This window comes from Anabrus simplex, chromosome 7, assembly GCF_040414725.1.
Source record: "Anabrus simplex isolate iqAnaSimp1 chromosome 7, ASM4041472v1, whole genome shotgun sequence".
Taxonomy (NCBI): Eukaryota; Metazoa; Arthropoda; class Insecta; order Orthoptera; family Tettigoniidae; genus Anabrus; species Anabrus simplex.
In genome coordinates, this window is record NC_090271.1 from 61337153 (window position 1) to 61350074 (window position 12922).

General features: G+C 37.9%; 1 protein-coding gene across 1 annotated transcript in view; it reads left to right on the forward strand.

Moving 5' to 3' along the window:
* The window catches only part of mbc (myoblast city), a 413292-nt gene that overhangs the window by 383116 nt on the left and 17254 nt on the right, over positions 1-12922 (forward strand). Inside the window, exons 32-34 of the mRNA XM_068228569.1 lie at positions 4859-5141; positions 9688-9841; positions 12408-12559. Coding sequence (XP_068084670.1) covers positions 4859-5141; positions 9688-9841; positions 12408-12559 — 589 coding nt within the window. The remainder of the gene's footprint in view (positions 1-4858; positions 5142-9687; positions 9842-12407; positions 12560-12922) is intronic.

A 12922-nucleotide genomic window follows, 5' to 3' on the forward strand; every position in this document is an offset into this window, starting at 1 on the left:
AGTGAAATGAAATTAAAAATAGAGAAAACCAGCTCACAACTCACTAGGAGGATTTGGACCTCCCAATTGCCACATTGTTAGTTCAACTCAATGCCTCTACCCCCACAACAAACGTGCAGATTCCTCACTCCCTTAGTTTCTTTCTGATGTCTCCCTCTCACCACCCACCCACCCCCCTTTTTTTTTCTTTTTTTAGAGACTGAAATTAAGTCTCGGGGCACATTTTTACTCTTTCTTGTTTAGTTCTTGAGCCCAGAGCCAAAACTCAAAGGAATGAGTAGAGTAACCTCATAATATACCCTGACACTGCCATAAATGTTCTCATAATGATGATGATAATAAATAATAATCATATGGCCTCAGCTACCGTGTGCAGACATTTTAATTTGACACCATCTGGCTGTCTGTCCATCAATTTCAACGTTTCATTTTACTCTAGGCCTACTGAATGACAGAGTAAACCGAATCTCTTTTGGGCATCTGTGGCTGAGCTTTAATTAATTTGTCAGGTGAACACCAGAGTTCTTTTACATGTCGCCATCGTACTGCATGGAGTGTCAAAATAGACTTTATTCTGCCCTTCATAAATCTGACTGTCTCTGCCGGGTTTGAACCCGCTACCTTGGGATCCAGAGGCTGATACTGTTCCACTTGAGACTTAGCCAAAACAGTTATTAAGAGTGTGCCTCATTTTCTGTGTTTTCCACCATGGATAGCATTTATCCCCTTTGAATACCAAAGTCTTGCTGGGCAACACACTGAAAAACAGTCTATTTTAAAAATGTTCTTGGGTTCATATTCGTTGGTTGGCTCCTGCAATTTTCTACTGATCCACTTCCACAGTTTCATCACTAACTGTATTTGATTCCCCACAAACAATTTATAGGTTATGTTATTCATTTTCCTAAATAACAAAAATTAATGCAGCGAATCGACAACAGCAACTTCAACAACTGCAGCAACAAAAGCAAGTGTAAAGCAGTAACCTGAAATTAACAAACTCAGGCAATTACAATTATAAACCTGGATTTCCCACCTAATCAACATTTGATTTATTTTTGATGTATTTAGTACATTTAGCAGTACCTGTTTTGGCCTCTATTAGAAGCCATCTTCAACTGTTGAAGAACTTTAATTTGATAATTTTAGTGATAAGATTTTAACTCATTTTACCAAAGTTTGCATCTTTCAAAACATGCAAAAATATGTACTTGTTTTAATATAGAAATGTACAATTCATCAAGTGTTTGTAAACAGAGCATCAAGGCCATACCAGTGACACTTCATAATTTAACTGTTAGATATATTTTTAGACCTTTATAACTTTAATTTGATGTAATAAGTTTTATTATAAATTGGATTATTTAAACTTAGAAATAAGTAGTGTTTTAACATTATTGCATGTTGTTTTATCAAATTAAGGTTCTTCAGCAGCTGAAGATGGCCTCTAATAGAAGCCAGAACCAGTACTGGTAAATGTATTAAATACATCAAAAATAAATCAAAAGTATTGATTAGGTGGGAAATCCTGATTTATAATTGTGATTGTTGGAACTATCAGTGGAACTATCAATACGGTGCAATGAAGCTGTTAACTACGAAACTCAGACAAGATGAATGCTGAATCATTTGATAACTTCACGATTGTACACCAGTGTAGCTTCTCAAAGAATGAAGTTGCATGGGGTAAGAGTCACCACATGCCTAGCTGCGAGGGAAAGTGAAAGTTCCGTGCTAAGAGTTAAGACGATGGTTGTTTGATTTTGTCATTACGCCGTGGTTACTCGAAGCATTTTAGGTTACTTGCATCATAAGTTATGAATTTCATTATGGTCCGTATTGACAATTGTTCGCTATCAAAGGTTAGAGAAGGGTCCACCTATTCAATACCATTAGCTTGTATATTGTCTTATAAAACTGGGACTAGTTTCAACCCCATATATATTGGGTCATCTTCAGCTACGCTCCAATTGGAAGACATATGGACACATGGGTTACTTGCAATCGCTGCTTTTTTACTATGATTTTTCCACCCATCTTGAAGAGCCGGACGGGAAGTATAAAATGTTGTAAACGTTGGAAAAACACAACACTGAATACGGGAATGTAAAGCAGGGTAATACTGTAAACAATGTTCATAATAACTGTTACTTCATTGTCTTGATTCCGTCTTGCTTTTCATATACCATTCATATCACTTGAGTGAACTTCTTTAATAACTGGGTGTTGCCATAGAACTGTTTGCACCGAGCTCAGTAGCTGCAGTCGCTTAAGTGCGGCCAGTATCCAGTAATCGGGAGATAGTGGGTTCGAGCCCCACTGTCGGCAGCCCTGAAGATGGTTTTCCGTGGTTTCCCATTTTCACTCCAAGCAACTGGGGCTGTACCTTAATTAAAGCCATGGCCGCTTCCTTCCAATTCTTAGGCGTTTCCTATCCCATCATCGCCATAAGACCTATCTGTGTCGGTGCGACGTAAAGCAAAAAAAAAGAACTGTGTGCAGGTGGGATCAGTATTTATTTTTCAGTACAACAAACTCTTTAACACTTCATTCTACTTTTTTGCTTCTGACTACACATTGTTCATCACTGAAAATATTCTCTCATCCAAAGCAGAAGTACCAGGAAGTCAGAAAATGCATTTTAGGAGATGAGAGAGGTACTGGAAGGACCGCAAAGTCCGAACAATCCCTTCAAAGAGACCTAAACGACAGACAGTGATCCTATGTGGTCATAAAAGAAGAAGAAGAAGAATTATTATTCCCCTCCTGTTGCCCATGATTAATACTACCTTTATTATGTTTTTCCGGGAGAGTTCCCAAAACCAGAGGAACACTGAGTTAGGGCCTTAAAATCGAAACTGTGCTGGTTAAACCAGAAGCATACCAGTAAAATCCGTACATATTTTCAGCCTACCATATCGTCATACGAGGGCTGTAAATAAAGTAGTGGCAATATTGATAGAACACAATATTTAATGAACTAACAAATACTATTGCATTACATTTCTTCAGTGTAGTCACCCACAAAACCTATTACCTTCTGCCAAATGTCAGGAAGCTGATGACAGTGACAGAGTACCCTACTGCACAGAGTACAGATGCCACGTCAGGAAAATGGCGGTATCAGAGGGCTTCCTTCAACTTTGGAAACAGGTCAAAGTAACAAAGACACATGTCCAGTGAGTACAAAGGGTGTTGGATGACCTCCCAATACCACCGTTGCAATAAGAGCTTAACATTGTTTGTGACATGGCAATGTGCGTTATCTTACAACACTATAGGGCGATTGTCTTGCAATAAATGCGGACGTTTGCGCTACATATGGCGGTTTGTCCCTCGGGCACAGCATTCGTAAGAATAACATCCCCAATCAGCATGGGCTTCACCCAACTGGATTCCTGTCAGAATGTCTATGGCTGTGCGAACCTGGGTGATGCCATTCATTCGATTGACGTTTTAATCCAGACTCGTTCCCACGTCTCATCAATGTCAACAATACGAGCATGCTGCAGAAATGCGTCTCCATTGTGGTTTCTGTCCAGGTGGATGATAGCCAGTGCATACCGGTGCCATTTTTGTACGTCAGTGAGTTGATGCGGGACCCAACGGAACACAGTTTTCCTCATGTTGAAACATTCCATCAGTATGTGCCACACTGTTTGATGACTGAGACCAACCTGTATGAATAATTCCCGGACAGTCCATGGGTGGTCTATGGAAATGAGATCACTCACAATATTGATGTGATCTTGAGGAATGGAGGGTCGACCTGTGCAGTGCAAATCCGCAGTCTCGTTCTGACCTGCGCAAAACGCCTTGACCCATCGTGCTACCGACCTATACGGTAATGCCTGGCGACATAAAGCTAGTTGTAGAAAAATCCTTGGTAACATTCTGATGCATTTTTGCACGGGCAACCTCGATTTTAATCCACGAACGCTGATCACCTTTTGAAAGCATGCTTTAAAGTGGTGAAATCTACACTCTTCACTTCAACACCACACAGCAACAACACTGTCAACTGGATGTGCATCAAATGCGCACTACACATGAACAGCGCCACCTGACCACTCCCATATCCTGTTTGCGCATGCCTGATTGCCGTATCAACAAATTTGACAGTTTTTGGTCTTGAATTGGTCCATTTTGACTAAGGTCATGAGAAATAACACAGTTACTTGTTGGGTCTGCCTTGTCAATGTTTACTACTTTATTTACAGCTCTTGTAAGAGTCCTACACAATCAGACCTCATCTATGGCAGGATTCAGCAATAACTTATAATGAAATGTTAAATTGTCCATCTTTATTATGTGTTGATAACTCAGCCATATCAAGATCTCTTTTACAATAGGAATATTCTGTAGTACACATATTGACTTTACCATTAGTTTTAATTATTTATCCAGCCAAAAGCTGTCTCAAAATCCATTTAGTGATACAACATTTTCTTTCAGCTTTGTAGAAATATGCCAAGACATACCTTCGAAAACAGACTTTGTTATAAGCCTATTGGCATTTAAAAATCATATTATTGCAAAAAATTTGTATTCAGGTTTTTTGTCACTCTCTCTCAAGGTAACTTTGTAATGCAACAGTTTTGTCTGAAAACTGTATTGTATGTTATGAATTCTTAAGATGCTTTCGAATAAGTGCTGTAGTCTGAGATTATCAACCTTATCAATCCTTACTTCATTGTAGTAAGGTCATCAACTGCCTTAAACATACTTAGATTGACTTTTAATTTGATAGTCCTTTCAGTCAGATTATATTTTTCAGGAAACATTTCATGGAAACTTTCCCTTCTGAAATGTAGCCTGCATATTTGTTTTGTGTTAATTGGTTTGTTTCCAACAACAGGAATTCCAGCTCCCACCACAACCAGTCTAGTAGCAAGACGCAGTCCCTGTTATCTCCTAGTGGCTCTGGTCAGTCCAGCCGGCCTATATTTAAGAGTACAGGGAAGCGGGACAAAAGTGGAAAGGATAAACGTCGGTCACGGAAGACTGAGCGTGAATCTAACACCTCCATATCTCGATCACCTACAAGCAGCAGTCAGTGGTACACAAGTTCCCTGGACCAGGATGATTTGTTAACCTCTGTCAGTACACCTACCACTCCTGTGTTTGAGTTGCGCCAAGAGGTAGGTTTTAAGGTTTTGTATATTATACTGTCCTATTTAATCTGCACAAGAATAGATTTTGATTCCTGTGTAGTGTTGCTTTACTAAATAATATGTGTTGCTTTTCTTTCTTCCACCTTGTAATGCAGCAGTCTCTGTTTTGAAATTTGTATCTGACAGTTATTTCACAGTAAGAACTAATATTTACCGAGCGAGTTGGCCATGCGATTAGAGGCGCGCAGCTGTGAGCTTGCATCCAGGAGGTAGTGGGTTCGAGCCCCACTGTCAACAGCCCTGAAGATGGTTTTCCGTGGTTACCCATTTTCACACCAGGCAAATTCTGGGGCCGTACCTTAATTAAGGCCACGGCTGCTTCTTTCCCGCTCCTAGGCGTATTATATCCCATCATCGCCATAAGACCTATCTGTGTCGGTGCGACTACTGTCTGATTATTTCAGTCTTTTATCTCATGAATTCAGACATGCAGTAGAACATGTGACCCATAGAAAGAGGAGACAAGGAAGGATATGAAAAAACAAAAGGACAAGGTCAATCTTCACATCATTATACACTGCAATCTTCAAATAAAAGAGCGCTCTTCTAATCAGTCCCAGTTCCTTTATATCCACTTCTTCTCAGCCCCCAATGACCTTATTTCTGCTTCCCAGCCTAATTAGGAGGCCAGGCATCAAAACTTATGGGGGGAACATCTTGACAGATCTTCGGTCTTGATGTGGAAAATACAGGATGAGAAGAAAGCCAGATGTCTGCAGGAAGAGTGACAAGATAAAGATGAGTAAGATGGTAAAATACTATGAACACTGTACAGACGCATAAGGAGAAAATGATTCCAACGAGTTAGAAAGAGGAGATGAGGACACTTGAAAACATACATGACCGAGCTAGTTGGTAGTACAGTTTGGGCGTGTAGCTGTGAACTTGCATTCAGGAAATAGCGACTTTGAACCCCACTGTCAGCAGCCTTGAAGATGATTTTCTGTGGCTTCCCATTTTCACACCAGGCTGTACCTTAATTAGGCCATGGCTACTTCCATCCCACTCCTAGCCCTTTCCTATCCCATTGTTGCCATAAGACCTATCTGTGTTGGTGTGATGCAAAGCCCACATTGGCCTGTCGTGTTTATCCCAATATGTGTTTCTTTTCCTGAGTAGCTGTAAGGTTGCATTCTGGTGATCATGGATTCGAGCCCCACCATCGACAGCTCTGAAAATGGTTTTCTGTGGCTTCTCATTTTCATACCAGGCAAATACCTTGGCTGTGTTTAAATTAATGCCTTGACCATTACTTCCAACTCTTCGCCCTTTCCTGTCCTAGCATTAACAAAACCTTGTGAATATTGGTGTGATGTTCAACCACTAAAAACAAACAAACAAACAAACAAACAAACCAACCAACCCCAAGGCACTATAGCTCTGATGGGCCTTGGCCTATCAAGCAACCACTGGTCAGCGTGACGAATCCTCTTGGGCGGTTATTCTTGGCTTTCTAGACTAGGCCACCCTCTCACCATGAGATAGTTCCTCAGTGATAATCACGTAGGCTCAATGGACCTCAATCCAGCCCTCAGATCCAGGTACAAATCATTGAGCTGGCTAGAAGTCAAACCCGGTGCCCCCAGCTGAGAGATAGGCACATTACCCCTCAACTGTTCGGCTAGCATTAAACCACTAGCATAAAAATAAAAAAATATCTCTAAGCAGTCATGTTATTAAATAATTACCATATAAGCTTTAAGTGTTCAGAATTTACTTGTGTAACTTTCCTGCTTTTTTAGCATTTTTAACCTCAAAAAATGGAGGTAGATAAAGTTTTGCGAAGTTAATTTGATATCGAAAATACAAATGAAATTCCACCACATTTTTGGTATGGTCATTCAAGAATGACTGGCAGACAGATATCCTCCTCCTAAGAGAGAGGTCGTTCCTCTTCACAAATCTATACAGCCACCCTCCACTTGCTTTAAAGTCTGAGATTCATATATTTCTTTCCTGTGTGATCTTTATTGCTTTTAACTGTATCATGAAAATTGAATAGCTGTGACCATTTCTTAATGCAGTCAGAAATTTTCTTCAATTTCTGGAACCTGGCCTGCTTGTGGTTCCAAAAATAAGGCTCATCTTCTGAGATCTTGATGACATTATAAAAAAGTGAGCGTTCATTTGAATGAATTCAACCACTCTTTCATCTCTGTAAATTAGGATTTACATATATTGCATACAGTTAATAAGGACATCCATAATATTTGTATACAGCTAGGCCAGAGGTTCAATCCCATTTATAATTTCAATGAAATTTCAGAAAAATATTAATATCCTTTTCTATGAACTAATAAATATAACATCAGAATCAGAACCAACAAACAATCCAGTACACATCGCAAGCAAACATTTACTTCCCCTTCAGGTTCACACCTACCTCCTCCTATTCCCCTCCGTTCTGCTTCTCAGCTGATTCTCCTCAACAATAACAGCCCTCTTCGATTGCCGAAGAGTGGTCAACACAATGTCAACAAGACGTGACGTATGCATTAATGCCACCCAAATTCCGTACTTCGCAAGTTGTTGTGTCTATAGAAGAAGTGTCATGCATTGTTAATAAGAAGAGTTCACACTTGTTCTCTTTCGGCACATAGAAAACAATGGTCATGTTGCCCTCGCTGAAACCGAACGCACTGGAATAAGCCGGTTTATTCTTTACTTTGATGAACTCCTTAGGTATTTCCCTTTTATTTTCCTGATAGTCCCAACCAGGGTCAGTTTATGATGTCAGAGCTAAACCAGTTGCCGACAGTTATATTCCTTCCAGTCAATGATATGGGAACTATCAGTCACTTGAAAACGTCACTAGCAGCATTACTGATTACGTAGGGACCTTCAGATTGTGTTCTCTTATATATCTCCATGTTCGATGTGAAAAGTGAGATAGTTGTAAGCATGAAGATCTTTAAGCCATACTTTGCCGGCTTTGACTTCATAAATACTGTGAAGCTACAGAGGCCACCAAATGCTTCCTAATTCTCATCTATAGTTGCATATTCAGAGATATTGTATGCAGATTGGCGTTTCTTACAAAAGCTTCAAATATTTTCGGCACATATGTCATTTTCTCCACTCTTTTTCTATTGTCCCAAGTAGGTCTGTCATCAAACCTTAGAGAATTCATCAGAAAACAGAACTATTTCCATTACATAGTGCAAATTAAGAGTTCTGTACCAGTGCCATCTGATGCCCAAATATTTTTTTGTGTTCAGATGTACAGATTTCATTATTCCAGTAATAAACAGTATTCCAATTAAGGCTTTGATCTCTTCTGCATTGGTTACTGTGGCGTCATGTTCCCCGGAATATTGTTCTCTCTTCATATCTAAGTAAATGTTGATATAATTTACTATCTGATCTATCATTTCTTGTGTAAATAATAAGCTCCAAGCTTCACCAGCAGTCATCACATTTTTAACAATTTGTTTTACACCAGGTCGCTCTGTCACAATATTTTAAGCACATGTTCTTCCTCTAGTATCTGGAAGTTCCTTATGCCAGATCATACCATCTTTCCCTTTCAAGCAGTGAAGTCATATCCCCAAGGGAATGTCATCTTCAGAAAGGTCAGACTGTGAACTATTTTCATCTTCTGGCTTATAAATCTTGACCACATTCTGCACTTTGTATCGAGTTTGAGTCGTGATCTCAGTCTTGTACACGTTCCTCTTCTGATGAAGATGTATCTCTGCCAACAGCTTTATCATCTGGTGCTTCAAAACAAGCCTCAGTGTCTTGATTTGTCAGTCTTCTTCCTCTGTTCATGTTTGATATTACACTATTTGACAAAACGCAATAAACAAGAACTACAATATTACTGGTAGCACGTGGGATAATAGCTTTACATACATAGTGTCAATTGCATAAGACAACTATCACAGCTAGACTGATTGTTGGAAAGAAATAAATCACAATAAGACAAGTGCTGGATGAGGGCACTTGAAAGTGAGTGAGTTCTCAAGCTCCTGAAAAATAACCTCACCATGTAATAACTGGGTCTTTCTTCTTCTTGGCAAATAATTACCCTGCGCAAGTAGGTGGAAAACATCAGCTGTTAATGCCACTTCATATATGACAGAACGGGCTGTACCCTGCAAAGATATGCTGACCTTATAGCTCTTGAGTGTGGTCTCTAAAAATTTCTATATATGAACCCCTGGATTTTTGTTGCTTTGCACCTTACATCTTCACACTGTACATTCCATTTAAAATTATCACAGATTGAGTATATAGGTAAAAAGACAGAGATCATAAACTCAGTCACTACTTACAGTGGGATGCTAAGCATCCAAGAAATCAGTAAAGCTTACTTTCAGTGATCAAATGTCATTATTCCATTCCAGATAAAAATTGAACATGAAATTACATAGACCTTCAAGTGTAATATAGGCATATCTAGTGATACTACTTACGTGGAATTAACAATGTGAAGTAGTTCTCATTTTATCCTGCAGACATTTATGCTAAAGCGTATGTGAAGGGAAGTTTCATCGCTTTTTTATTTCAGCTTACTCCAAAAAGACCTCTGCGGTCGGAAATAGAACGAGAGCGAAGGCTGAGCCGCACTTCCAGTGGCCACTTCCAACCAAGCAAGTTCTCAGCAAGTACTGTCACTCTTCGCATTAATGGCTCCACTCCAAGTAGTAACCGAGATTCTGTTGGTAAGTATCTAAAAAAATATCTTTAAAGTGTCTCCTGCTTAATCAGAAATTCTTTGTTATAGAATTTGAATACACTCTGGGAAGTATTCCTTTTCAGTTAATTCATTACAAATAGTTAAAGAAATGAATTTACTCCTTTCTTAATTGAAATGTTATACATGGTGGTGGTCCATGTATTTAGGAGATCCGTGTTATTTGGATCTCTGTGGTAGTGTATATTTATAATGTTGGATTTGGGATTGGTGCCTTGTGCTATGAAATGGAATACTCTTCCTGCATTTTCTTGCAGTAAGCGTGGGTCAGGCTACAAACATGGAAGTCTCTGAAAGGCATCATTGCCCAACACAGCTTTGAAAGCAAGTGTGATTAAAGATAAATTTTAAGGGATCCTACTGTTTAGTTATCAGCACTAGGAAATAATAGTAGCTTTTTGTCGAACACACAAATTTTAAAACATAGGTAAGTTCATTTGTTGAGGTTTAGTATTTAATTAGTATTTCAATACTACATATTGCTGCATCATCTACAAAGGCAAGAGCTCTAAACTCCTTGATGTTCTACAACTGTTAAACCTGTCATTATTTCACCCATTGTGATGATGAGTAGTTGACAGTACTGTTACCTTGCTGCCACCTTATTTTGTCTCATACCATTCTGAATTTCCATGACCCGTTAAGACACAACTTTGACAGTGTCATACAACATTTTGATCTTATTTATTAACTGTGGTAGTACATTAATGTTTTCAAGGCATTTCAGTCATTTACTCCTTTGTGTACTGTCAAAAATCTTTTCCAATATCTAGAAAAGGAAGATGACTGTTTTATTTCCTTTCCCCCAATATTTTGCCATGTTCGTCTTAATTTGCAAATATTGGACAATTGTTGCCTTGCTCCTTCAAAAAACTATACTTTTTTTTTTTTTTAAGACTGTGGTATAGTGACAGCATTGATAGTGGTCTGTAATGAATGTCTGTCAAGAAGGTATGAATATATATTTATTGCATTTATATTTAATACAGTATAGAAAATCAGATCTCATGTTACAAGGTATGATTTTATAATCTGGCAGAAAATGTCTCACTAGATACAGTAAGGTTTGACATAGGTACAATCGTATAGGTAAATAATACCAATACTATCATTAACTACATTTATATATAGTGAAACCTTGTTAGTGCATTCCTCATTAACACATTTTCAAAATTTGTTGTTTGGTATTTTTAACACTTTTCAGTGCACTATTATATTATAAGCCCCAGCGGAATAAATTGTAATATTTGTTCTCTCGTGTTTTTCACACCTTTTAATACTCTCTTCTCATAGAGATTTCACAGTACCCGCAGATATATGACATAAAATCCCATTATGTCGGAAAAAATCGTATCTAGTGTTTCCATATCCCAGTTAGATAGTTTTTATTTGTGTATTCAGTAGCACGTTTTCTCGCTTAACATGTTCATTTTCCTTGTCCCCTGCAGAAACATCTTATCGAGGTTTTACTGTAGGTATTTTCACTCAACAAAAATAAAATAACACTTCAAATATATACACAACCATTTACAATTGATCTGTATCAGTATCAGTATCGTACGTCTGGTGCACGATAGTTCAGTACATCAGCAACTGACAGTCTGCACATCAGTCTACTAAACCACGATTGATGAACAACAAACTTCCATAACAACTCACTAGACTTCATTAACTTGCTGCCGATCCACTCCCACCGTGGTACCAAAACAGCTAAATTACGATATTATTGCCAACCAACTTTTTTTCTCTGTACAACTCACTACATACACTGGCTAGGATTCTACATAATTCTGCTCTTGCAATAGAGTATTACTACAAGTTGCCTAGAAGATTCTATAACAACATTGGAAAGTCCTGGTAAGTTCCTATTCTACAGTAGAATTGTCTTGAAATAAGTTTGTCACTATGGCACATAACCTAAAGATATCTTCAAATATCTAGAATATTATACAACATGTCGTTGGTATATGAAGATTCAAAAGCTCACTTACATTAATACATTACTGTGGGTTTTCCTGAGCAACTTGGAAATCACCGATGGTTATTTATAAGTGATAACATCAGGTAATCATAACCTAAGTTCCCTTGAGTAATATACATAACCAGAAGTTTACTGAATGACTTTGAATACATCAAGAGTTATTTACAATCAATAAATGTAAACTATAGTACATGGATTATATACATAACTTAGCCTGACTTGCATCAGATTTAATTTTGGATGAACAGAAAACAATTTGCTTATCTAAAGAGTTGGTTAATAGAAATGTCCCAGACAGTAAAATACCTTATCATTTTCTTATATGTATGTTTGCTCCAGGAGTAAAAATTTTCAGAAATTATATATATATTTGGTATGACTTGCTTTGAGAAAGATCTGTTAAACCGAAATACAACATTTTAAAGTCATTAGCTGAGTAATATTATTTGTATTTCCATTATTAATTTTTTCTTGTAAATATTTTTTAGGTATTTTAATGAATATAATTAAATATTACATGGTTATAATTCTTAATTTGTGTCATGTTTGTCAGGCACCACAGATTCAACTGCTAGTGAAGAGGACTTGTTACCACCACCCCTTCCTCAGAAGACCAGAGAGGCAGATTACTGCAACCTGCCTGATGATGTGGACAGGGAGAGCGAACCCATTAGAATTCCGACCACTCCTAAGTTTACAAACAAGGTATGTTCCCACTTCATTTAAACGTTCTCCTCCTTTCTTTGTCATAGAAATCAACTTAAGGACTGAGTTTCCATGTTTCTATACCAGCTACATGAGTAGGCACAAGTCTAAAGCTCTTTTATTTTTGTTATGAAGCTGTCATTTGGATATAAAGGACTTGAGTGGAGGTAAGTGAGAGTGGTAATTGTGAGAATTACAGTATACATAAATGTTAAGTATGGCCTCATTAGCAAATATTGTACACTGGTATTTATTTAATGAACTGTTGTTTATAAGTTTCATTTCCGTATTGATAGATATTACTTTACAAAAAACAATATGTATATGAGTTTCCACCTTATCAATACAAATGAGTTGCACAAA